General features: G+C 37.1%; 4 protein-coding genes across 6 annotated transcripts; 3 read left to right on the forward strand and 1 right to left on the reverse strand.

The window, feature by feature from the left end:
- Positions 1–95: 95 nt before the first annotated feature.
- LOC132197756 (serine protease inhibitor-like) lies at positions 96–8,419 on the forward strand. The gene is made up of 12 exons (XM_059621283.1): positions 96–256; positions 2,256–2,377; positions 2,953–3,066; positions 3,139–3,324; positions 3,589–3,768; positions 3,827–3,922; positions 4,362–4,482; positions 4,538–4,752; positions 5,886–5,998; positions 7,378–7,483; positions 7,818–7,953; positions 8,086–8,419. The coding sequence occupies exons 2-12, from the start codon at positions 2,279–2,281 to the stop codon at positions 8,232–8,234; spliced, it is 1,515 nt and encodes a 504-aa protein (XP_059477266.1). The 5' UTR covers positions 96–256; positions 2,256–2,278; the 3' UTR covers positions 8,235–8,419.
- LOC132197755 (uncharacterized) lies at positions 8,411–12,667 on the reverse strand. Of its 3 annotated transcripts, none has more exons than XM_059621282.1 (28): positions 12,485–12,667; positions 12,344–12,432; positions 12,214–12,285; positions 12,057–12,155; positions 11,837–12,001; positions 11,717–11,779; positions 11,607–11,651; positions 11,467–11,538; positions 11,394–11,417; positions 11,269–11,340; positions 11,154–11,216; positions 10,936–11,007; positions 10,789–10,881; positions 10,666–10,731; positions 10,288–10,605; positions 10,131–10,232; positions 9,956–10,072; positions 9,852–9,905; positions 9,752–9,799; positions 9,656–9,688; positions 9,334–9,393; positions 9,223–9,273; positions 9,114–9,167; positions 8,988–9,056; positions 8,868–8,909; positions 8,758–8,802; positions 8,623–8,700; positions 8,411–8,566 (listed from the first exon to the last, which is right to left on the reverse strand). In XM_059621282.1, exons 1-28 carry the CDS (start codon positions 12,550–12,552, stop codon positions 8,556–8,558), a joined length of 2,145 nt encoding a protein of 714 aa, XP_059477265.1. In that variant the 5' UTR covers positions 12,553–12,667; the 3' UTR covers positions 8,411–8,555. The 3 variants fall into 3 exon arrangements, with proteins under 3 accessions (XP_059477265.1, XP_059477264.1, XP_059477263.1); XM_059621281.1 differs by having other exon boundaries at positions 8,758–8,820; positions 11,467–11,529; positions 12,485–12,663; XM_059621280.1 differs by having other exon boundaries at positions 8,758–8,820; positions 12,485–12,661.
- Positions 12,668–13,275: 608 nt separating this feature from the next.
- Positions 13,276–14,249, forward strand: LOC132197476 (uncharacterized). The gene is made up of 6 exons (XM_059620782.1): positions 13,276–13,342; positions 13,401–13,492; positions 13,590–13,832; positions 13,886–13,951; positions 14,018–14,062; positions 14,124–14,249. Exons 1-6 carry the CDS (start codon positions 13,332–13,334, stop codon positions 14,150–14,152), a joined length of 486 nt encoding a protein of 161 aa, XP_059476765.1. The 5' UTR covers positions 13,276–13,331; the 3' UTR covers positions 14,153–14,249.
- A 3,882-nt stretch (positions 14,250–18,131) lies between these two features.
- LOC132196848 (general odorant-binding protein 70) lies at positions 18,132–22,557 on the forward strand. The gene is made up of 7 exons (XM_059619763.1): positions 18,132–18,290; positions 20,297–20,420; positions 20,928–21,034; positions 21,095–21,130; positions 21,300–21,447; positions 22,052–22,116; positions 22,209–22,557. The coding sequence occupies exons 1-7, from the start codon at positions 18,225–18,227 to the stop codon at positions 22,224–22,226; spliced, it is 564 nt and encodes a 187-aa protein (XP_059475746.1). The 5' UTR covers positions 18,132–18,224; the 3' UTR covers positions 22,227–22,557.
- The last annotated feature ends 3,056 nt before the right edge of the window (positions 22,558–25,613 follow it).

Raw genomic sequence — 25,613 nt, forward strand, 5'->3', positions numbered from 1 at the left:
TCAGGCAGGCTTTCCTGAATGACCAGCTCCTCGTCGGTCGCGGGGCCGGCGGTCGTGCGAATTACAAGAAGTGAGCACCGAAGCGGCGGCGGCGGCGTTTGGAAGGGGCCTTGACCGCCTCCGTTAAGTGTGCGATGGGAAGCCAGTGTGACTGACGAGAAAACGACTCACTCACTTTTGTTGTTGCTTCCTCGCAGGGCTTGTACAGTCTCAGCACAGCGGCCCAACACGTCTAACCTCTGCAACCTGCGGCCAGGTGAGTTCACCATCTAAGTCACGCTCTCGATCTCACGTCCGTGTTTACCCGTGATTTTTAATGAAAAGTCTTGGTATCATAAAAGATATATAGAATGTGACCGTATTGGCTTTGCTTTCTCCTATTCTTGATTGATTTCCAATATCATATGTACATATTTTATTACTGTAGCTTTCTTTATTATAATGTAATGAAATTATTTCTTATTATTGATGCGCTGCATTTTAAGTTAATGTACTTAAATTTTTCAACATTTTTTGTAATTAAAATTTTATTTTTAAACATTTGTTGTTCTAAAACTAATATATTAAAAATTAAAATGCTTTCTAATTAATATATCTTTGCTTCTTAAAATTGCTCTTAATAATCAATATTGTTTTTCACAATCACGGATACAATTGAAGGGGAGGAAACCGTAAATCCAATTAACCACTATTTTCTTTTTGTAATCAATTAATATCGCTCATTTTTATCCAAAAGAATAATTATTGATTGTCTTTACTTTAAATTACAAATATTTCTATTGAATATTTTTTATTATAGCAGTAAACGTATGTATAATTTTATGTTAATTAATATTAAATTTCACTCTTGCCGTGAAAAAAAAAACTCGGAGACATACACATTTCCTTTGTATAAAAATAAATATTGTGCTCCTTTCTGTCCTTTCAAACGCGTTCCAATTTATAAAGAAAATTTATAAATAAGAAAATCTTAACACACATAATATATAAGAACGAAAAAAACTAGTTTCTCTCGCTCAAAGCTCAAAGCAAGGCCTTGAGTGTTTTCATTCTTCGTGCAGCATTCATTGCAGACACGATTTTCATACACATTTTTATATTTCTTTCTTATTGACGTGCTCTTTGCACGTAGATTTTATTTGACTTTATAGCCTTGCATTTTTGATCAATAAGATTTTCTTATATCATCTGTTTTCTCATGCCACTTGAAGTGGTGACACGCAGCCACGAATTCTGACCGCAAACTTCCTTTCGGAAGTTTTTTTTGTGTCATCATGAAAAATAAATAATACGTCAATGCTTGGTGCAAATTGAGCTGACTATGTCACACACCGATGTGAATGATTGGGAATTTCAAAGTTGAGAAGCGTGACCACCTTGCTGAATGGCAGTGCTTTGTTGATTGTGAGCCGCGTATAACAAAGGGATTCCCACTTTGATTTTGTGTCACTTTGCTGTGCAAACACCGGCCCTATTTTCTGGCGTTTGACGTAGTTATTCTCCACTGACGTTTAAAATAATGCGTAATAACCTATAATTTTCTGGGAAAAATATTTTGTGTTGTAGTTCTAAAAATTATTCTTACAATTAGTAAAAGTATATAAACGTCAACTTTAATCTCCCCGAAACAGTGAAATGAATTTAAAAAATCATTTCATCCCCCTTTTAATATTTTTGTATTTTATTTTGCCAATTTTATGATTAGGTCAAAAGTTCTTCCTTTTTGATGCATTTTTCTTTTTCCAAAAAGCTAAATTTGAGATGTTACAGTTACAGGAAAAGAAACCCTGTAAAGTTTCTGATTAATTTGATATATCGTCGCATTCAATTATGAAAAAATAAAAAAACTTTCCCACTACCCGCCAAAATAACCGTGATTTGACATCTCTGACTGACAACTAGAGTCAATACGTCAAAACCGTTCAGCTTAATTGCGCAATTCTAAGCTGCTTGTCAAACTGACGCACATAGTTTAAATTACCGATGTCAGTTTAGCGTCACTCTGCTTTTGAACGTGACATTTGCTATTTGCTTTTGGTGTTACGTGTCGAACTGTCTGTTCTACAATATTATTATTTTGTCCTCAGGCGCGCACTCGAGTGTGCACCGAAACTGAACTGCTTGTGTAATAACTTTTGACGGCGCGTCGCTATTGTATTATTTCGGAGAGCCTCACTCTCCGACTATGACTTTGTCGCGCAGAGAGTTTGTTGTTCTCGTCTCTGGTTAATTAGCTGATTGCTGTGTGACCGCAGAAACACAAACGGAGACAACAGAAATGGGAAGTCGGCGGAAGGTTGTGGCCGGCACGATGCTGCTGATGACTTTCAGCTTGGTCATCACGGAATGCCACACGACGGCGATCACGTTTCCGCAGGTAATTAAAAACAAAAACAATGCGAACAACGCTCTCGCAAAAAAAAAAATAAACATCAATAATTACACGTGATGGGAATTGAAATGGTTTTCCTTGTTCAGCTGGGTTTTACTGTATTATTTTCCGTGTTGTCAGTTTTTAACATGTGGTTTTATTTTCATTAAATTGAACCAAAGATCATGGAAATAATATGAAAATTTTTAATAATAATATGGTCAAAACGCAATTTTTTTTTTACTGCTTGCACTTTTACTGAAGTTTTATATTTTTGACAAAAAAAAAATAGCACTGTCAATAATTATAAATCATTTGTTGGAATTTAAAACAATCATTTTCCGAAAATTTCAAATAATTTTATTGTTTATCGCATTTAAATTAAGATTCAATAAAAAAAATATGTCAATTTAAGAAAATAATATAATTTTATATTAATTCATGAGTGGAACATTAATAATTTTTCAATTCGGATCATATGGCATAGTAATTTTTTTAACCATCGCTACAATCAGTTGAAGGTATATTTTGTAAACTGTATTTTTCCTTGCTTGAAAATCTGATTTATCTAAAAATGTCAGGAGTCGTCAGAGAATAAAAGAGAGACCCTCATCCTGCAAAGAGAGCAGCAACTGCACATGCGAGAACAGGCGCTGAGGGACAGAGAGCAGCAAATAACGCAGAGAGAAAAAGAGGTACATTATTGAGCGCGCCACTGCGAAAAATTGGACGTAAACATCCTGGATGATTGTGCAACTTGTTCGCAGGTCTCGGAGCGTGAAGCTCACCTCGTAGCTGAGATGAAAAAGAAGCATGAAGCCGAAGCGGCGGCGGCTGCTTTGGCGCAACAAAGCATAATTGACAGGTTGGGTGCGGAAGGGGCAAAACTGCCAAAGGATGACCTGAACGAGTTTTTCACGGGACTTTCTGGCTTCTCGCTGGACATGATGCAGGTAAGGCATTTTCAATTTTCCCTTCTGCATTTAGATTAATTTTATGCCTTTGTATAAAAAATTCAAATAATCTTCTCTAATTAAATATTTAATAAATTTCTTAATTTTTTGTACCAAGTTATGAAGAAATATTTGTTTAGGTTTTATCGCTTTGGAGAATTTTATTGTTTGCACTCCCAATCAGACGTGTTAATTGCTACAAAAATGTTTCCTTTGATGCCATGTTATGATCCGGAAATTTGTATAGGGATTTTTATCTTTCAGAGGTTGGCCAAGAGCGAGACGAACGTTGCGTTTTCTCCTCTGACCACGTGGGTTTTGCTCGCCTTGATGAGCGAGGGCGCTCAGGGGTCAACTCTTCAAGAGCTCGAGACCACCCTCGCCCTACCCAAGGACAAAAATGTTACCTACAGAGGCTTTGAATCGATCAGAAGTGACATTATGGTTGGTTAAAATCAATTCAAGCTAATCAGTATGAACAATTTTGTTAAAAAATATATAGCAAATCATGAAAGGCAACTCGCTCATCAATTTGGGATCGGCTGCTTTTACTAGTCCACGATTGACGTTGAAGGATGAATTCAAAAGAATTGCGGAGGTAAATTAAATAAGAATTTAATTTTCCCTTTAAAATTTTTTCAAAATATAGTCGATGTTCTTTTAAGTAAAAAAACATTTTATGCAGGGATTTTTAGAAACAATGAGAAATTTTAAAAACTTATTTCATAAAACTTCTTATTATATGATTAAATTTTTTTGCTATTCTTCTTTTTTGTTGGTTTCAAATAACAGGATCAAAAAATTAAAAAAAAAAAAAATTTTGTTTCAATTTATCAAGTTTCAAGTTCTAACTCTTCTTGACTGTGAATTTTTTAGATTTCTGACATCTTTTTTTTTATTTTAAATTTTGTATATTATTTATTGCAAAGTTTTAGTCACAAATTTTTATTTTTAATTTAATCATTTTATATTTCCACCCAATTGCTTTTATTACTAAACTTACTTATTCTTGTAATTTTGAAATATATTTTTTACAGGTTTGTTACAACACCACCATTCAGAATGTAGAGTTCCGAAATAGATCGGCTGCTGCCACGGTGATTAACAAATGGGTGGACGATCTTACCATGGGCAATATTAAAGGAATCGTTCATCCAGGTAATAAGAGAGGTGTGGGAGGAATATAGAATTTTAAATTCAAAAACGAAACTAGATGACCTGGACCGCGCTGAATTGGTGCTAACTAGTGCCCTTTACTTCCGCGGCTCTTGGAAAGACGCATTCAATGAGAGTCTGACTCGCCGAGAACCATTCATGGACGACAGCGGGGCGAGGGTGGCCGAGGTCGATATGATGTACCAGGTGGGCCGATTCAGACTCAGCTTCATTGAAGGTCTCAAGGCGATCGCCCTCGAACTGCCCTACTCGGTGAGTCGCACACTTTCCTCTCAACTTTCAGGGATGGAATTTTTTAGAGAGGAAGAATAAAATAATACAATTATTTCCCGAGAGTGGTATGCAAACTTTCCCTTGTCGACACTCGAGTCATTTCGCTTTCAATTATAAGTCGCAACTCTAGCAAAGCACTCGGGGGCCTACACTGCACACTTGTTTCGCAAGTGAAAACAGAAAGCAACTCTTAACTTGTTCTTTTTTCTTATGTTAGCTGCCTTTCATCTCTCGTTTAAAAGCAGAAAATATTTACTTTGAATTTTTACTTTTCTACAATAATTCAAATATATGAATACACTTTAATTACTATGCATTTAAAACATTTTAATTTAAATCTTATAGTTTTTTCTTTTAAATTCGCATGAATGTAAAATTTATAAAACCTCCAAAACACTTTAACACAAGAATCACACCAAATAATGAAAAGTTCGCTTTTGCCCTGACGGCAAAATGGCAATTTTCCGCCTCACAAACTTTTCCCTCTGTAGCCCTCTGGTATTTTTGATGCACAATGGGATGAAATTCGCAGCTCGCAGTGCCATTCATCTACTGCGTTGCTTTCATCTCCGGCTCCTCGTGTTTCATACTCGCATTTGAAATCCGTCGGGGCTTCTTTCAAAATTTCACTCTCTCGCCCCGCTTTGAAGTCGAGCTGAAGGCATCCCACGCCAAAAAAACCAAACCCGCACGCTCTTCTAACTGATAAGCTAGGCGCGGGGATTAAGTTCCTCGCGAATGAAACTCATTAAGTGAGGAAGGATTTATTTTATTTTGCACGCACTTGCTAAAAGATTTTATTAGCAGGGCTCTATTTTGGGCACGCGCAACGCTTCCAACACACGCTAATTGGATTTAAACTTTGTAACTAGAATGTGCTTGCTCTCAGAACATAAATTTATTTCAACCTGATTGAAAAACTTATTTTAAATTTAAGGAATGCGTGTTTCTAAGATAAGAAAATAATTTTAAATTAAACATATCCACATGCATCAGTAAAATGCGTCAGAACGTAATAGTCATTATAATTTTTAATCTCAAATAAATATTTTTAGAGGTAAAAAAAGGAATATGGAGATGATTATTTACTTATTATTTTTTTCTTTTTAAAGAGCGAAAGAAATTCAATGCTCCTTTTGCTGCCTCGTCGTGGAAGCACCCTTACTGATTTACTTTCCAACATGGCCAGCTACACGGAACCACTTGTGCCCAGCATTATGAAAAAGTGAGTTGTTTCCTCGTCAATGAAGATTAATGAGAACAATTTTATTTCCAGATAAAAACTATACCCTTGTCAAAAACGAGACCGTTGGAGGTCGTACTCGAACGACCTCATATTTTTACATGGTAAATGTTTAGGGGCAACGGGCGGTCGCGATCGATCTCGGGCGGCCGCGATCGACCTCGGGCGGCCGCGATCGACCTCGGGCGGCCGCGATCGACCTCGGGCGGCCGCGATCGACCTCGGGCGGCCGCGCTCGACCACGGGCGGCCGCGCTCGACCACGGGCGGCCGCGATCGACCACGGGCGGCCGCGATCGACCACGGGCGGCCGCGATCGACCACGGGCGGCCGCGATCGACCTCGGGCGGCCGCGATCGACCTCGGGCGGCCGCGATCGACCACGGGCGGCCGCGATCGACCTCGGGCGGCCGCGATCGACCTCGGGCGGCCGCGCTCGACCACGGGCGGCCGCGATCGACCACGGGCGGCCGCGATCGACCTCGGGCGGCCGCGATCGACCTCGGGCGGCCGCGCTCGACCACGGGCGGCCGCGATCGACCTCGGGCGGCCGCGATCGACCTCGGGCGGCCGCGATCGACCTCGGGCGGCCGCGATCGACCACGGGCGGCCGCGATCGACCTCGGGCGGCCGCGATCGACCTCGGGCGGCCGCGATCGACCTCGGGCGGCCGCGATCGACCTCGGGCGGCCGCGCTCGACCACGGGCGGCCGCGATCGACCACGGGCGGCCGCGATCGACCTCGGGCGGCCGCGATCGACCTCGGGCGGCCGCGATCGACCTCGGGCGGCCGCGCTCGACCACGGGCGGCCGCGATCGACCTCGGGCGGCCGCGATCGACCTCGGGCGGCCGCGATCGACCACGGGCGGCCGCGATCGACCTCGGGCGGCCGCGATCGACCTCGGGCGGCCGCGATCGACCTCGGGCGGCCGCGCTCGACCACGGGCGGCCGCGATCGACCTCGGGCGGCCGCGATCGACCTCGGGCGGCCGCGATCGACCTCGGGCGGCCGCGATCGACCTCGGGCGGCCGCGATCGACCTCGGGCGGCCGCGATCGACCACGGGCGGCCGCGATCAATCAAATAATAAGAACTCGTTACTGGAACCTTAATGAAGCAATGTAATTAGTGACTCTTAATTAATCCGCCTTCGCAGAATCCGTTTAATCCCATGTTTTGTACGGGCACGCCAGCACCAGTTTTTGCCAAAACAAAATCGCGTTTGAGCCACTGGCTTGCTGCGTAGGCGATATCTAATTACTCGCCATACAAACCGCTCCCTTTGGTGGCGAACCACCCCCTGCTAAGCCAACGGGGTCACGCGGGATACTCTTTCACACTGTTATGTTTCCCTTTTGCAGGCTCGAGGAAGACCAAATAGCCGATACTGAGGACGAGGACACTCACGTTTACCTGCCAAGATTCGAGCTCAACTCCAAGCTTAAACTTGTGGACCTGTTGAAAAAGGTAGAACATTTTTTATTTTATGGATTTCCGATAGATTATACGGACTATACCTCATCGATCGATTAAAAAAATGTAATTTTGTTTATTTTTATTGTTTCAAAATATGAGTGTTTAATTTTTAACTAGTTTAATAAATAATCAGGATTTTTTCATTAAATTTATATCAAATCAATTAATATTAATATTAAATTAAAAATTGAACAATGAGCTGGATGAATTTTTTTTTTTTTTTTTTAATCATTTAGTTACTTTTCCTTTTTTCTAGAAGAAAATAATTTTAATCATAGTATCTCCATATTATCGCTATCTAATATTTATTTAAAAAAAAACCTAGATGGGCATCAAGAAGTTGTTTGAATCACGCGCAGATCTGAGAGGTGTGTCGACTTCTAATTTGTACGTCAGCAACTTGATCCACAAGGCGGCCATCAGCGTCACCGAAAAAGGAACCACAGCTTCTGCGTCTTCAGGTACACAATTAAATTACTTTCAAGATTTTCAGGTTTAGGAAAATGACATTTTATTCTAGCAGAGAAAAATTCATATTCATATTTCATCAATTAAATTACATTTTGACCAATCGATCAATTTTATGATTTCAGCGGCTGTGTTGCACAACTACAGTCTTCCCTCCACATTCAAAGCGAATCGACCATTCCTATTCATGATTATCCAACGGGCAACCAACGCAATTCTGTTCGCCGGAAAGGTAGGCAACCCCTCGCCCAGCGTGCAAACGAGGACATACTAAAGAGCGACGCGTCGAATCTACATTTATTTACCTCTGCACGCCGCCGCCACGCTGGTAGTTGATTAATTCATTCTGAATTCTCTGTGTAAGGTCACGCAACTTCGCGTTTTTTCGTGCGTAGGAAAAATAAGTACTTTATTATTACACTGATAAATAATAAATTAAATATTCAGTTTTTCGTTAAACGTGGAAAGAGTTTTATTCAGAAAAATTACTACTTTTTTTTATTACACTGATAAATAATATATGTATAAATTAAATATTCAGTAGTTCTTTGTTAAATGTGGAAAGAGCTATTTCCTTGTGCCTTCTCGATGGAGCTCAACGGCCGGCTAAAATAATTTATTAAATTATTTTAAAAGTTGAAAATAAAAATTTAATTTATAACCTGTTCCTTGGTACGGAATAGGTGCCACGTCGGGATTGTGGTTGTTGTATGGGCAAGTGCACTGACCGTTCATCATAACTGAAATGTTAAAAAAGGGCTTTTTCCTCGTTTAAATTTATTTTTTCGTAAAGTTACCGCCTTTCTTAATTCCTGTAATTGATGTTTTTGGAATCGAGGGCTCTGTCACAACAGGTGCAGCTGTGGATAAACTTAAAAAAAATCGTGAACCCAAAATTAAGTTTTACCTTCCTCCAGCGCGTCGCTACCAGCGTTGTTTTCTTCCAAGCCTGTGTGTTTATATTTTCGTATTCATTTATGAGTACATAGCGCGAAGGTTTTATGTTACGAAACAAAACATATATTACCCGGAGGAATCACGTTTGCTTGTTCAGCCGCATCATTTGGTCGGAGGCCTTGGTGATCATTATCAGAACCTAACGAGGCGTCATGTAATAATAATGCACAGCGGAATAACAAATGCGACCACTCACCTGAAATTTCATCCTCTGACGCAGAAACGCCGTCCGTCTGCTCGTTTACCAAAGCTAAAAGTGAATTAAATTCAATTTTGGCGGAAATAGTAATTTTTTTTTTTTTTACAATCTGCTGGTGGAATGGGTTTCGCTTCAAGCGTTTCAGAGAGCACCTCGTCTGATTAAATTTCATTTTTTTAGCGAAAAAAAAATCCAGACACAATTAATTCTTTATTACCCTCAGGTTGCAACACAACAGGTGGAACGGTGGTGGTTCGGTCCTCGACAAATTTTCCAACTGTGAATATTAATGGTGATTAATTGAAATACGGCGGGTAATTGGGTCGCTGGGGAAAATGGCCTCAATGAGTTGATATGGGCAGAGATTGCCCTGTGGTATGCTCCAATAAACTTCATTTGCAACTATAAATAACTGCGCTGCAACCCGCATCACATCAATACAGCACTTGTTGCATAACCGTGCATTGTAATTAAAATTTAAACACCCGCAGGCCAACGTGGATTCCCATCTGATGATTATTTGGAATTGGGGTAAATACCTGGTTTCGCTGCTGGTGTAACTTTACTCGACACTGCATGTTGTGAAATAAAAAAAATTAAAAAAACGATTTTTGATAGTTAGAAGAATTGGTTACCTGGATTCACAACTTTGGGGACTTTGGTTGTAATTACTGGTCTTACAACTATATTTCAAAAATGATTTAATTTATGTAATGATAATCTTATTTCTTTTACCTTTTTTATTGGCATTGGATGGAGGCACTACAGGACTTTGTGGTGCACTTTGAGCTAAGGCCAAATTTGTAATTTTTTAGAGAAACTCGACAAACACGTTATACCTTGAGAGGAAGCGGGTGGATTTTGCGCCACAGGAACCGAACCAACTGGCCTTTTTGGTGGCATAGCCGGAACTTTTGAAAGTTGAACTGGTGATGGATTTTGTTGAACTGGCACAGCTAACGATATAATTTTCGGATTAAATCGAGTATAAAATTATGGAATTTCCTTTATTACCTGCAGGGGGAGCTGGTCTTACAGGAACTTTCGCGGGAAGCGGTCGTGCAATTGGCGCTGCGGTGGCTTGTGGCACCACAGGGACTTTTTTGTTTACACCGACTAGCAATAAAATGGAATTAATTAAAAAAAAAAATAAAAATTAATAGTTCTATACTCGTAGCTATTTGGTTGGTTATGGGAGATTTTCCTGGAAGTTTAGGCGGTGCTTTTTTTTCTTCGTCAGAATCGATATTTTGACCAGCAGGGGCAACAGGGAGTGGTTCTTTGTAAACGGGTCTAGAAACTAACCCGGGCGCCGGTTTGATTTGAGATACGGGCGAAGTATGAATAGGCTTTGGCGTAACGACCTTTGGCTTCTTTTTCTTGAAAATCTCCTCCTCTGATTCCTCGCTTTCAGAACTGTCCCTGGCCGGGACGTTGGAGTTCAAAAGTGGTGCTTTGGGTGCACTTAACGCCGGTTTTATTGTTGGCCCTTAAATATAAACACAAAATTCTTTAAAGTTTTTAAATTATATTCTCATAAATAAATTACGTTTCACCAAACTTTTCGGCTGCTCGGTTGTAGGGTAAACTTTTGGCGCGGTAGGAACTTGAGGAACTGAAGTGTTAAGAGAAATTACATATTTTCAATTTCTTATAATTTTTTGAACAATACCAGGCTGCTTAACTGGTGATTGGATTGGGCTGATTGGGTTAGCTTGAGGAACTTGTGGCTTTTCATTGACAGTTTTACTGACCGCAGGCGAGACTTTAAATTGAAATTTTAAAAACACGAGATTGATTGTTTTAATTCTTTGAATACCTTTTGAGGGCTGTGCCGGCTGTGGAATTGCTTGAACGTTGCTAGGCGCTGCCTCAGTCTTTGCTATATTTTCTATAACGTTTGAATATTGCAGAATAAATTATTCTATAAAATAAGATTCACACTGATGTATTAATGAATATTTTTTGAAAAAAATTTTCTTTTTTTGAATCTGTAGTTCATATTTTTAAGATTTATTTTAATTAGAAAAAATATACCCAAGGGAGCGGTATAAGTGGCGTCAGGAGTTTGAACAGGTTGCTCGTTATCAACTTCAGGTCCTAAGTGATACCAGAAGTAAAACGAATTATAATTTAGTATTGAAGAAAAAACCTGTCTCTATGATGTCTGAATTTTCATTATCAACAAGCTCTGGTACAATTCCATCCTCCACATTTTCAGGTACTAGAATACATCTCTAGTATTTTTTTAGATTTTCACAAAACAAATGTAATTACCCGTCAAGCCTTGGTCTAAGGGCGCTTTTAATTGAGTTTTAAAATTAATATCTTTAACATTTATTTTATGAACCTTCTATTGGGCCCTCTACTGCTGGCAATGCAATTGGTAACTCATTTTCAAGATCCTTTCCAACTGGTTCGACTAACAGAAATTATTTTGAAACACGAAATTAAAGATGTTTTTTTTTAACAAAATTTATTTTAACTGACCGTTCATGTTGTTTGTGGGAGATTCAATGTCTGGAGTAGGAACGTCTTTAAAGATTGGATAAAGAAAATTTGAGAGTTAAATTGCAATTTGAATAATTAACAGTTAATACCAGAATTAATTTGCACCTCAGGGTCCTCTACAAGTTCCACATCCGCGTCGGGGCTTGCTTCAGCTAACACGGCAATTTTTTAATATTTAGTTTTCAATAGCAAATTTAAAATATTTTTACGAATATTTGCGTCAAGATTCTGTGGTATTTCTGCGGGCACAGGAGATTCATTTTCCTGCGCCTCATCAACCGCGTTGTTTGCCAAATTTTCCTCGTCCTGCTCGGGAAGAATATTGCTGACGTCAGTTGGTGAGTCTTCAATAAGCTCGGGGTTATCTGCCGATTCTGAATAAAAAAAGCAAAATTTAGGCTGAAACGTTTGCACGGGTTATTATTAAACCTTCTGCGTTGTTTGTTGACTCGCTTGGTTCACTTTGCGGATTCGTCAATGGGTTCATGTTTTGATTGTCAGTCGGCGGCCCAATCGGTTTATTGAGAGCTTTCATGGTAATATTATTAAATCTGAATAATGGAAAGTTGGTGAGCGTCGAGCTTACCTGGGCTCATATTAGGACTCTGATTATTTATCAAATTTGCAAAGGGACACGTACACTTCCCGTTTTTAATAACTGATATGAAATAAGAAAAAAATAATTAATTAATTTTTTACGAATTAAATTGACATACCTCCCATTTGCTCATTATCCTTGGGCTGAATATTTTGCAAATTCTGAGCAAAAGTTTGACCAGATAAAAAAATTAGGCACAGCGAATACCTAAAAATTAAATTTAGGTTATGAAAAATTTCCAGTTGTGAGAAGGTCCTACGATAATACTGAGAAGTCCATCGTCATCCGGTTGCGAGCAGAGTTTGAATTGCAATGGCAAATTCCCATTCAGAATTTGCGAGATCGTTTTATACGTGCCACGGTTTTGCATTAGTAACGTTTATCACGAATTCCTCATTCACAAGACAAATAAGCGCAATGGAAATTCCGTCCGTATTGACTCAGCCAAAGGGCACATTTCCCATTTTATGTAGAGCGTGCATTAATTGATATAACTTTGCCAGCTCCGCTAGAACGAAGTAGGTCACAAAAAGTAAACTCTTTTCCAACTCTCGATCCGTTACATTTACACTAGCAAGTGGAAAAATCCCAAACTTTAATGCGCAAAATGGATAATTATAAATTTGTCCTTGTTCAGCCCAGCGGGCCGAGAATTGATTCCTCTAAAAAATACTGCTCTACGTCGCGATCAATTAGAGTAAACTGTTAAATTAATTAATTTCAATCAGTGATGTATTTACAGCATGCAAATTTTATACAAATTGCTTAACTGACGCTATATTGCAGAATCATTAATATTTTTATTTACACTGTTTCAGTTTATTTTAAACAGCTACAAGCAAAAAAATTGGCTTCTTTAACTACCAAGGAAAAAGATATGGTCTTTTGTATACAAATTCCATTTGAAGGAAAATTTATTTAAAGTACTTCTAATTCTTTCACGTAAAGAGAGCACTATAATTTATCATTGTTTTATTTTTTATTCAATATCCAGCCAAGCAAATGCTGTCTCTCGTGCGTTCATAAACAGTTGACGCTATAAATAGAGGCATCAAGTTTGATTTGTTAACATTCACTGAAAACCCTAAGGAGACAACAACGGCACGATGGTGAAAGGGTAATTTTCAATTAATATACCTCAACCCTTGGGAACTTTTATCTTGAAATATTCAAAGGATCGTTGTTCTTTTGGGCATATGTGCTGTCATCGCTCTCACCAAAGGCACGCCAGTGAAAAATGCAGTCGATGCTAGCAAGTTGCTCAAAGGTATGCATAAAAAAATTTCCGTCTATTTGTATCAATATAAACATTTTGCTTGATGCTTGATTAAAAAATATTTTGTCATCTTATTATTATCTTTTAGCTCTGAATGATGCCACTGTAGAAAAGCCAGATGTTGCTGGAGTGAAGGCCAATGGGGAAAAATTGCTTGCTGGAAAAGCAGCAGGTTCCGTGGTGGTTGCTGACAAAAAAGTTGAGTTGCCTTTGCCCGCGGACCGGCGTCGCAGGGATGCTGTCAATGTAGACGACTCGGAGATCAAAGAAAAACTGGGCGACAAGGCGGATAAAGTGAAGGACACGGTGGAAAATGCAAAGGGCAAAGCAGGTACTTCTTTGCAATTTTTTCGGACCATCAAAGTACGCGTAAAATTTAAACAGGTGAAAAAATCAATGAGGCACAAAAAAAGGTTTCGGAAACGTTGAGCGGTGCCACCGATACAGTTGGTAATTAATGCAGTTAAAAATTAATTTCTAAGATAATTTCATTTTTGAAATTGATTGCACGTCTAGGAAAAGCTGCTGAAGAAAGCAAGTCAAAGGTATCCGAAATGTTGGGTAAGAAATATACATTTGAGAAAAAAGCGACGTAATTTGGAATCGTTTTTCAACTTTTCAGACAAGGCTAGAGATTTTCTTGGGCTTTAATAATTGCGAAGCAGAAAATTTATAATAAGTTGGCGCAATTCATTTTTACTTAATCGTTGTATAAAGGCAAGCAGCTGATATTTCCTCCAAGCATAAATATTGTTTTATTTAATAAAATAAATTATCCTTTAAAAAGTAATGGTGGTTTGGTAAGAGTTTATTTTCAAAATAAAGATAAAATATATCACTAATCATGACTTAAAAAATTGCAAATAAGTCATGCTGGGAATTTTTTTTAAAGAAATCAATGCAAAGAAAAATATTTTTTGAAACTGAAAAAATTTCCATCAACATTTTTCATAAAAGTAATGCAATTTAGTTTTCTTCAACAGAATGTATTACACAAATTTAACTCTAAAGTAAAAAATCTCGGCGCCGGGCCTGGAGGAGTTTCAATTTAATAAAAATTGAGTTTCAATTTAATAAAAATTGAAACTCGAGGCTGGTCGGATCATCTTAGCGTGAAAAGATGTTGGTCTATCGTTCATTCTTTGAGCTCTGGTGCGTCTGCTCAGCGTTTCGCAAAAGTGAAAATAACGGCGGGGCGATAAGGGATAATGGGATGAGAGGCGAGGGGCTCGAGGCGAAACGACTTGCTAACTCGATTACAAGGCGGCAAGTGAGTTTGTGTCTGTCTTTCCACACCGACCGTGTTTTTTGCCAAAGAATAACACGAACCGCGCAATTCCATCAGTTTATTTGGTCCCCATATCAATATAATAAAACCTTCTGAACAATAATTGTTTCACCGAATCGATCGCCTGAGGCCCCGACGTCATAGGTCAAAGGGCCACGCGAATTTGCATCAGACAGATCGATGCATGGTTTTCCATTCAACAGATACCTTGAAAAAAACTTTGATTTTCAATCCAAATAGACAACTTTTGGCTTCATAAAATTAATTCCGGATTAAGCTTTTGATAAGCATTTAGCTTAAACGAGTAAAAATTTTGCCGAGAATTATAGAACTGTACAATGTTTTGGCAGGAGTCATCTGTTTTTGATCAAATTTTTAAATAAATGCGGTTCTCATTAAAAAATCGCGATTATTCACATTAAAAAACCCCAAATTCTTATTTAATTACTTAAATAAAGAGTTATCATTGTATTGTAAAATGAAATAAGGTTTTTGATTGATTCTCCCATTATAATTTTTGGCACAAAAAATTACAATATCAAGAAAACGCATAAATAATTAAAAAATTAAATTTTTGTGTTATTCATGTTTTTATAAAAAAATTTGACTATGAAATGTTTATTCAGAGTTCAATGCTATTAAAAATGTAATAGAAAAAATCGGTTGAAAACAAAATAGCACGAAAAAATGTAATTCTTCTATCGACACAAAATGCAAGTTCTAATAATTTCATTCAAAAAATTTGTCTCCTTTAAATCTTTTAATCCTAACTTTTTAGCTAATTGCTTATGGTTATCATTGGCTAAGCATGACTATACTATATCTTATTAATATGTGATATGTTGTTGGTGTTGGTTGAAAGTGCGTGCAAGGCAAGGTAATAATACATAGTAAATGACATTTAAAAGGCGAGGCGAAATTGGACGATTCATCGAGCGTCATTGGCACACGTCGCGCCACATGAATATTCATCATCATTTTCCAGTGTCACGAATTGCGCACGTCTGTCCATCACAGGTATAGCTGTACCGAGAGTAGTTGACAAAAGAATTCGGGCCGCGTGCGACTCGAAGAGAATCCATCGCTCACTGCCGCTGTCAAGTGCGAAATTCCATTTGGCTCGCCCGTTCCACTCCGCACCTGCCTGAATGGGCCGACAGACAATTCACCTCTGACCTACGGAAAATCAATAGTCGGCACCGCCGTTTTCGCATCGAGAGATGATCAGCGCGCGCGAGTAAATATTGGATCGAGCCAATAAAAAAGTCTCTGCGGAAGGCGATTTTGATGTCCGTGTTTCTCGAGAAGCAGACGATTCAGCTTATTGCGGCTTGTTGTTATTTTGAGCTGACTACCAATATTATTTTATTTTTTTACAATGGTGCTCACGGCGTATAAAAATACTAGCACACAGAAAAACAACTTTTGTAAGAAGTTAGGAAATAAGTCTCAAAATTATGTTCCAAAAAGGCAAGCTTACTGGGTATATGATTGCATAACCAAAATATATTTTACTCTAAAATAAATTATAATGAAAAAATCTAGTAGTAAAGGTAATCTAAAAATATCATGTAAATCACGAATAAATATTTCATTATTTTAATTAAAAACTTTTGTATCATATTTTTTTAAATAAATCACAATAATATAAAAATAGTTATATTGTTATTTGTGATAAAAAAAGAATTAACACTATAATTTAAAAATTTTAAAATAAAAAATTTTTATTATTAAATAATACATTTTTTTTTTTAATCAATAGCCCCTGTACGTGAAAACTTTAAGGATTTAGAATGTTCAAATACGTAACATGTAACATAATAAAATAAGTAAATATTCAGTTGATGCACCAATTATGTGATAATCTTTGCTTATCATTGCCAAATAACTCCAGAATATTGCGGGAACAAAAAATTTATATTATACACAAAAATTAAGTGTTCAAGCTGAAATAAAAAAAAAAAAAAAAAAAATGCAGTTATTGAATTAATTTCTTAGACCCCAATTTTGAAAATTTAGCTAAAATATTGATTCCTCCAGTTGCTAGTTCCCCGTTGAGTGAAATCTTGAGAATTCTTTGGCAAATGACTTCAGAATAGCAGTGAGATAAAAAAATTATATATTAACAAAAATTAATTGTTCAAGCTCCAATAAAAAAATGCACAGTTATTGAATTAATGACTTAGACCCCAATTTTGAAAATTGAAACCTAATTATTGATTTCTTCGGTTGCCAGTTTTCCGTTGAGTGGAGTCCATACATATGTGTATAAGTTTACATTTTTTTTAATCAATAAAAGTGAATCCTACTTGATGGTTAAAAATTGAATCAGCTTGGAAAAATTTATTTGTTCCTTCTCGTTTCAAAATTTCTTTCACCCAACAACCGTTGATATTTCACTTTTGATCTTTATACAGAGATGTCGTAAACATGATTTGGCGCGAGGCAGCCGCTGCACTATTTTTCCCGGGAATTACTTAAAGCGGAAATCTTTTTTGATTCATAAAAAACCTGACAGCACCCAGCATACCTCGTAACAACAAAGCGCTAATCTGAACAAAGCAGCACGTGCTGGTGACAACACGTCGTTATCGCGTTGACGGCGGTTGTTTTATTCTTGGATTTTTTTTATCAAGTTGCAGTTCAATAATCTGACGAATAATGAATGGGATGCCGCCGACGCTCTCTATCAAGCACGCGGTGTTACGCATGATTCGTACTTAACAATTAAATTAATTAATAATTTTCATATTATTGAATGTCGATATAATTAAAGCTGCATTTTTAATTCATTCAAATAACAGTAAAAGCGACAAAGGCGTAAAAAACTTTGAAGGAGATGTTTGAAAATCTTTAAAAATCCAAATTAATCTTGCTGTTGTCATGTATACATATTTTATTTTTTGATTTTATCATAATTAAAATTAAATAGTTGTAATAAATTTTTTTCCATGATTTGCATTTTTTTAACCGTAACCCACTTGCTAATTTTATTTAGTCGTTTATAAGTATTTATTATTTTGAAAATGGTAATTGAACATAAAGATGATATATATAAAGAAAAAATGGTTTTATTAGAACTTTGGAGAATCTTAACATTGGCCGATGCGGTTGAATGCCCTGAGCAGCAAAACAGACAATAAACTTCTAATAATAATTTTCAAGGAGAGATGGACGATGTTGATTGATGGTTTCACTTTTACAAATTTTGAAAGTTGTGTGCGCGCCCGTGTCATATTTATATTTTTGACGGACGAGCATCTGGCGTGTAAATTTGCTTTGCCTGGACCGCGGCTTATCAGCGAGTGGGGACGTGCGTGAAACTGCAAGGTGCGTCCGGTGAATCGGCCGACGGGAGCAGCAAGGCGGCAAGGACCCTCTGCTCTCACCTTCCTTCAATTGAGGCCACTTGCTTAGTCTGCGTCAGGTGTCGAGATGAAGCTGCTGGTGCTGATCGCCGTGCTCGTGGCTTGCGCCGCCGCAGCCTCCACTCTCAATCAGGTACGCGCAAACAAACTCAAAACATGCACCTATAGTGCTCCAGAACTGTCATTATTTTCTTTCATACACACTCGAGAAGTAATTTCAAGTCTAACTGCTTGTTTGATTCAACGCCAAGAAAATATAAATTACTGCGCGCTGTTATTATTTAGCCTTGTGCGGCGTTTTATGTAATTTAGCACAGTCAGCGCAGATTAAGTGGAAAGTTTGTAATTGCAATCTAAGTTTTATAAAGCCGCCATTAACTAAAAAAAAAAAAATGAATACAAGTTAAATTTTTTTAATTAATATCTTTTCGGTGCAAGTTTTCACCATTTATATCTTTTGATTTTGATTATGGACAATGTAATATTTTTTTTAAAGTGAACGCTTTAGCAAAGCTTAACTTATTTCAAAGTTTATTTTGTAAAAATTTAACCGTCTATAAATGGTATAATTTTTTTTTTTTTAAATCAAGCCCTTATTTAAGTTTCCACTTCAATGCTGCAGGTTGTTTGATCAAAAAAATGTTGTAAAAATCCACAATTAATCTTTCTAGACTGATTAAAACCGTCCATGTTTCAAATTTGAGTTTTTTAGTTGGGAAAATAACAACGAAAATTTATGCATCCGATTTGCCAATTTTATTTTTGAATTATTTCAATAAATAGTTGTAACTTAATAAATTACTCTCAACGTATAATGTGAAATTTTGGATTTAGTGTATTTATCATTTATCAATAATTTTATTGAACATAATATTTTTTTAGTACATAAAAATAAAAAACAAACATATCTGATTTTGATATTATAACAGCAGGTTCTCCGCTGACTTTCTATTGCAAAAGTCAAAGGGTTAAGACGTTAAGAGATGACTTGCCGCTTAAGTTAAGCTGCTTTTTGTTTTCCGTCGCTAAACACAAACATCGTGTGCGCAATTTCCTTTTCTTCCAACAAGTATTATATCAGACGAGCGTCTTGATGAGCTGATGGCGATCTCACGTGCTCGCTCGTTGCAACAGCAATTATATGCAACTAATGCTCACTTTCACTGCGTTTAGATCTAAGGTTAATCTCCCATCTTTCAACAGCAGCAACTTGCGTTACTCCCGGCACGAAAATTAATCTTGCAATCCAGAGCAAAGAACTCGCCTTCCACCCAAAGGGAAATAATGATGATAATGGTTTGGAAATTAGCACCGGATTATCTTCCGCATTAGCAATTTTTTACGATAGGCGATTGCGGTTCGAGACGGTCCCATTAAAAGTGAAAGGCCGGCTAAAAATTTAACCTGCTTTTTATTATAATTTACATGCGAAATGAACCAGTTTAGTTCAAATTTTTTTATTCGGAGACCGCTCACTGATTTTCAGCGGTAAAACATGCTTGGTCTGAGAAAAGTGCAAAGGTGTCACTGGGACGAAAACGCGGTCGATTGTGCAGCCGAGTCAGCGACCAGAACAGTAAACTGGTCTCGTTGGTATATATTATTAAAGTTGTGAAACTCCCATATGTTAACATTGCAGTGACTCGGCCTCAAACATTCACATCAAAAACGTAAAATCCAGAGAGTAAATGGAAAACTTGACAAAGAAGCTGCAAGCTAGGATGTGAAATTTTTATTAAAGGGGAAGAAATTTTTTTGTATCAATTTTTACAAGATATCTTTAACACTCAAAATTTGTAATTATATGGTAAATATGTATATAATTAAAAAGTACTTATCAATATTATTTTTATATATTTATACAAGCGGTATTAAACAATATCAAAAGAAAATGTTTAATTAAAATTTTTATATTAACTAATACCGATTAATAAAAAGCTAATTATTCTATATTATCAAATATTTATACAACTCACAAAATAAATTTGTTTGACAAAGTAAAAACTGTGAAATAATTATGACATAATATGACGGTAGTCTTGACAGCTACGGACAAAGCAATTTAATGTTTCCGAGGCAATTCCACATTTCACATTCATTTCCCTCTTTTTTAAAGTACGCATGTTTGTATTTTTGTAGTTGCCACGCAGCAAAAATGTATCAAAGGGATCATTTCGTTGCAAAGCTCCGCCTGTCTCGCCGCAGAAAGTGGAAAAAGTCATCAACCAATGTCAGGACGAGGTCAAATTAGCCATCATCCAGGGTAAGAGAGGCAATTTTTATCTTTCCCACATCTCTGGAGCAATTTTCTTTCATTTGGGAGATGAAATTTTCTGCCCGCAAAGAGACACACGAATGTAATTTTCCTCTCTCTGAAAGGACTGGCTCTGAGTAGTCTGAGTAGCAGACATGATGATAGTGCTCTGGTATTTATTGAAATTTAATAAGAAAACTTGCAAAGTGAATTTCGTTTGAAGTTTTTAATTGAAAATGAAAGTATAATATAGGCAGTAAATTCAAAATAAACACTTGAAAAAAAATGAAATTACAGAAAATTGCTTATTCTAAAAATAAAAATTTTAATCAGTGCTTATTCATTAAATTTATCCTGAAAACATATACTTGCCTTTTTTCTATACCATTCAAAAGAAGGAGAAATAAAGAATAATTTACGGCCAATTCAAAAAAGAGCGAAGCCGCTCATTTAATTGGAGCGCACCTTATTAAGGAATTTACGAGAGCTCTCTCTTGATTTAATTTTTTTTCGCAGAGGCCTTGGAAAGCTTGCAAGAGGTGAAGGAAGAAGAGCAAAAACAGCAGGGCATTCAAAGAGTGAAGCGCCAGGTTTTCTCCAAGGACGAGAAGAAAATCGCTGGGGTAAACGAACGGCGAAATACTCACTTTCCACGCGTATTGATTCGCGAATTATTTTTTCAGTGTCTGCTGCAGTGCGTCTACCGGCAGGTGAAAGCGGTGAGTCACAAATCAATCCTAATTAACTCAAATCCATAATTCATTGAAAGCAAAAACGGCCACGAGCCGAAATTGATTTTGTGGCCAGGGAGAAATTGCGCGGCTTTTCCTGTAGCTGCGTGTGCGGATGGGAAATGTTATAATTGAGTTTTCATTCGGTTTGGCGCAGGTGGATCAGCTCGGGTTTCCTGAGACGCAGGGATTGATCAAGTTGTACACCGAAGGCGGAGACGACCCAGAATACATCTCTGCCACCACGAGAGCGGTCCATGCGTGCCTGGCAATCTCGAGCAGAGTTATTGCCGAAAGATACCAAGGTATACATAATATTGAATGGATTTATTTACAGCAAAGAAATTTACAGGAAAAGAAAGTATTTTTCCTTTCCAATGGTACTCATTTTTATTGGAAAATAAGTTCACGTTATAAAGAAAGAGGGAAATTTTGATGATTTATTTAAAAAAAGAAGACAAAAAAAGTAAAATAAATCTTTGACAAAATGTAAAAAGACCACCTAAGACTACTAAATTAATTTTTTTTTTTTGAAATTTTCAATTCAAACTAACTCTATCGTTTTCCTAAATTTTTTTTCGAAATTAATATTTATTTGTTGCATCCAAATGAATTTTATTTAGGACTAATGCAAAATTTTAACATATTTTAAGAAATTTTGGAGTTTTAAAGTAGTATTTTTTTATAATTTCATACCCTAGGTTAATTCAACTAACAGGAAAATAAAAACTTTACTTTATTTTTGTTTGGGATAGGATACTAAAAGCAGAAAAAGTTAGTAATGTCCGACCACAGAAGTAGATAAAAAATTTATATATGATATTTTTTACCAGAAAAACGCAAAACATATCATTTTTTTCTCATTTTATTGTATTCGTGTGTCTCTCCACGCTATTAATCAATTTTCAGAGCCTGGTCTTGCCTGTGATGTTTCATATGACGTGTTTGAGTGCGTCACCAACAAAGTTGCCGAGGTAAAGTGCTAAATAATTAATCTAAATTTAATTGAAATATAAATTCGTCTGTGTGCTTATAATTTTAATCAAATGATTCCAAATAATTCCAGTACTGCGGCACAATTTGAGCGACGGGAAAACTATAGGCGGACTTGCTTTTCATCTCATCCGAAGGAAATTGATTCTTCACGATTGCTCTCTCACATCTCGATTGACTATCGCTTATTTCACTTTGTTTAATATTTATTATATTGTGTACCATTCTCGCAGATATTTTTATCTGAAATCAAATCGTGCTCGAAAACATTTCAATTTCACATTCAAGTTCCTTGGTTAATCTATGAGCTGCCTTTTGATCTGTTACAAATTGCACAAAGCAAGTGAATTTTCACCTTAGAAGCCATGTTGTTTTTAATTAAATTTGAACAAATGAAAAGTTACAGTAACCTTTTATTTATTGTAATTATACCCACACATCCAAAAAACGGGGAGACCTGAAAATAAATATACAGTTCTGCACAAAGATTTTTATGGTTTTTCAAAAATACCACCGACTAAAAAAATGGGAGAGAAAATTAATTAACAAAAACACACTACGGAACGCACAAAAGAACCTTCAGAGTTGCTAGTTGCACAAAAAAAAAAACGAAACGCGCTGAAATGAAATGCCATCAGCGTTGGGTACAAACTTTTGCAAATTATTCTGCGGAACGAGAGAATTGTTTCTAAAAATAGAATCGTGAACACTCAAGAGAGCAAATTCCAACACTTGCTGCTTTTTCTTGTGAAAAGTCTTCCCAGATTTGAATTTTGTTACGCGAAAGTACATACATACGGCTGTTGTAAACTTATTTGCATGTTCTTGCTTATTCGCGCCGCTGGCTGCTATACTTGTTGTTTTTCTACACCTTCTTCAAGACGCGCGCTGCGAAAATGTGCTTTGCTGAGAAACAAGAAGGCTTCTGTTTTCATCGTGTGCGCCAGGCATGCTGTGTGGGTGTGGGAAAAGTCACTTGTAAATACAAAATTTGAGGTAAAATTGAATGTTTTTTCTCCAAGTTCATAACCGATTGCGATTTCAAATAAAAAATGAGCACATCTGTTTTACGGAATTGGTAAATGATAAAATCAAAATTGATTTTTTTGGAAAGATATCAATCAATATCAAAAAGACTATTATTTGTTGAAAACCTTAATGTAAAAAGTTGGATGCTTAAGAAGCAACTCTTGAAATTAGGACCACAACTGGTATATAATATTAATTATTAGCATCTTTATTATAAAGAACAAGGAAGTGCCACTTGTTTTCTTACTACTTCAGGATTCAATATAAAATGACGCTTTACAAAAATCTTCCAAAAGTCAAACCACTATATTGAGAGTCTCTTCTGTTGCTCTAGAAATGGCTTTTCCCGGGGTTTACGACCGCCATTTTTCACGGCAGAATCAAGCACTTTTCTTTTTAATGCTTTTTCTCCGGTTAGCATATTCAACGTCGCGTGGACGGAAAATAAACACGCGGTGAAGATGAATCGTAAATATTCATCACAAACTGCAAGTACTCGGCAGAAATAAACTTGTAAACTTAACGCCGATGCAACTCCTCGCACGTGTCAATATCGCGCAGGTCGGGTTTTATGCAAATTAGATGTTGAAGATGAAATTGTCAAGGACTTGTTGCAATTGCGAGAGAGAGTATGTATATAGGAGATTCGTTTAGCACGCTTTGCTTCTCCTTGCGAGCGGATGGATTGGATGGAACGAAGCTCGTTGGTATTAATTTTACTTTACTAACGTTGGATTTAATTTGCACTAACAACTGATACAGACATAAGAGATATGACCTCTCGAGTAGAGAGTGCATCTCCTGCGGACTCCCAGGAGGTAGAGAAGTAAAACGAGCGATTACTACTATAGAAACTAGAAGAAAATCCATAACCTGACTTTCAAATAAAATTATTTGATAAGATAATTCACATTAAAATGCATATAAATATAATTAAAACTAAAGAATGCATCCGTTAACCAGTTTTTACAGGCTAATTTTTACTCATAAATATTTGGTCGGTATCCCCAAATAATATGCTATTTTTATGGATCAATTTGGTTTTAATCTATGCTTCTTTTTGGTCAAAACGACAATGAAAAAGCGATTAATAAATTTTCCAAGGTTATATCACTACGATTGTTGAGTGCGTGCACGACGAATTTCAATAAATCATGTGTTCTCTCAAGGCCAATAATGATTAAGCTTTTGACGTAAATAAAATTTGCGTGATTAACTGACGCGTGTGAAGGGCGCTAATTACAAAAACTCTCATTTTGATAAAGGACGGGCGAGAATATTTTTGCATTTTCCTATCTAAGAAGATAAGCAAACGAAGTAAAAATTGGAAAAAATCTGATAAAATTAAAGAGCAGCTTTAATGGCTACTGCAAAAAGGTTTGTTTCCTGGAATACGCCGCTTTTCATTCGCCCCATTTCCTCCCACCAGAAAAAAAGGAAAATCTTCTTATAGCACTGAGTGAGGATTTCCACGCATTTCTACCTGGACGAACAGGAAAATCCTATTATGAATACATTTTTTATTTTCGACGAGTTGCTTTTTATTTATGAAAAAATTCTGGGAAGAGTTTTTGAAGACTCTCACAACGATAAATTTCAAATGAATGGAAAATAGTAATAAATAAACAAAATATTATTTCCATATAATCTCAAACTACTCGGTTTTCAGTAAAATCATTTGGCGAAAAGCATGAAAATAAAAAATCCTGTTAACCTTAATTTGAACTATAAGTATAAGCATAATCGAGAAACGAAATTATTGCTGCCATTTTCTTTTGATGCAATCCTCCCTTTAATATACGCCCTTAATTTACAATAAATTATTTAATTAGAAGTTTAAAATTATCCTACTGGACCACTCTAATCCAATCCAAAATACAATCCACAGCATAATTGGTATACTAATGCACTTTTAAGCAGTAATGCCCAGCCGCAAGGGGTGAAATCTAATTAGTACGAATTACGTTAATTTTAATTTGAGTTGATTAGAGCTTTATTCTAACTGTGCACACTTGTCAGGCATAATTGGAAAATTGGGGAGAGACAATAAATCCGTCCCAACCACTTCTAGTCGAAAGAGCAATTTTACGGTTGACTTATTAATTAAGTTATTAACAAGAACAGGAGGCGAAATGAGCACCCCATTATCTAGAGACAAGACGGCCGAGATTAGAATAGGCAGATAAAAATTCATAAAAGCCGCCGCGGGCGAATAATGTTGGGGGCTAAAGTACGAGTGGAGTGAGTCTTTGTGTTTGCGTAATGCAAATTAGGAGCCATTAGGCTGGGCTCTCTCTCTCGCTCTCTCTTCGTTCTCTCTCGCCACCTACAACCAACTGCAAAGGTAGAGCAACGGGGATTGGTCGGGGCGAATCGATAGCAGTGGCTCGGTGGTGGGCGTAGGCTGGTGCTCTATATAAGCAGGGGTGGTCGCTCGATACCCCAGCAG

Source organism: Neocloeon triangulifer, unplaced genomic scaffold (genome assembly GCF_031216515.1).
Source record: "Neocloeon triangulifer isolate White Clay Creek 2 clone unplaced genomic scaffold, ASM3121651v1 ptg000012l, whole genome shotgun sequence".
Lineage (NCBI taxonomy): Eukaryota > Metazoa > Arthropoda > Insecta > Ephemeroptera > Baetidae > Neocloeon > Neocloeon triangulifer.

What these genes read in the sequence shown, in the direction of transcription:
- LOC132197755 (XM_059621280.1), bottom strand. Translation starts at nt 12,552, where the DNA reads ATGGGAATTTGCCATTGCAATTCAAACTCTGCTCGCAACCGGATGACG. An exon ending in TGAGGTGCAAATTAATTCTG is followed by an intron (nt 11,652 to 11,716) that starts GTATTAACTGTT and finishes CAATCTTTAAAG; the next exon opens with ACGTTCCTACTCCAGACATT. An exon ending in AAGACCAGCTCCCCCTGCAG is followed by an intron (nt 10,073 to 10,130) that starts GTAATAAAGGAA and finishes TTATATCGTTAG; the next exon opens with CTGTGCCAGTTCAACAAAAT.
- LOC132197476 (XM_059620782.1), top strand. An exon ending in TGCTAGCAAGTTGCTCAAAG is followed by an intron (nt 13,493 to 13,589) that starts GTATGCATAAAA and finishes ATTATCTTTTAG; the next exon opens with CTCTGAATGATGCCACTGTA. An exon ending in AAATGCAAAGGGCAAAGCAG is followed by an intron (nt 13,833 to 13,885) that starts GTACTTCTTTGC and finishes AAATTTAAACAG; the next exon opens with GTGAAAAAATCAATGAGGCA.
- LOC132197756 (XM_059621283.1), top strand. Translation starts at nt 2,279, where the DNA reads ATGGGAAGTCGGCGGAAGGTTGTGGCCGGCACGATGCTGCTGATGACT. An exon ending in TTGTGGACCTGTTGAAAAAG is followed by an intron (nt 7,484 to 7,817) that starts GTAGAACATTTT and finishes AAAAAAACCTAG; the next exon opens with ATGGGCATCAAGAAGTTGTT. An exon ending in CACAGCTTCTGCGTCTTCAG is followed by an intron (nt 7,954 to 8,085) that starts GTACACAATTAA and finishes TTATGATTTCAG; the next exon opens with CGGCTGTGTTGCACAACTAC.
- LOC132196848 (XM_059619763.1), top strand. Translation starts at nt 18,225, where the DNA reads ATGAAGCTGCTGGTGCTGATCGCCGTGCTCGTGGCTTGCGCCGCCGCA. An exon ending in ACGAGAAGAAAATCGCTGGG is followed by an intron (nt 21,035 to 21,094) that starts GTAAACGAACGG and finishes TTATTTTTTCAG; the next exon opens with TGTCTGCTGCAGTGCGTCTA. An exon ending in TCTACCGGCAGGTGAAAGCG is followed by an intron (nt 21,131 to 21,299) that starts GTGAGTCACAAA and finishes GGTTTGGCGCAG; the next exon opens with GTGGATCAGCTCGGGTTTCC.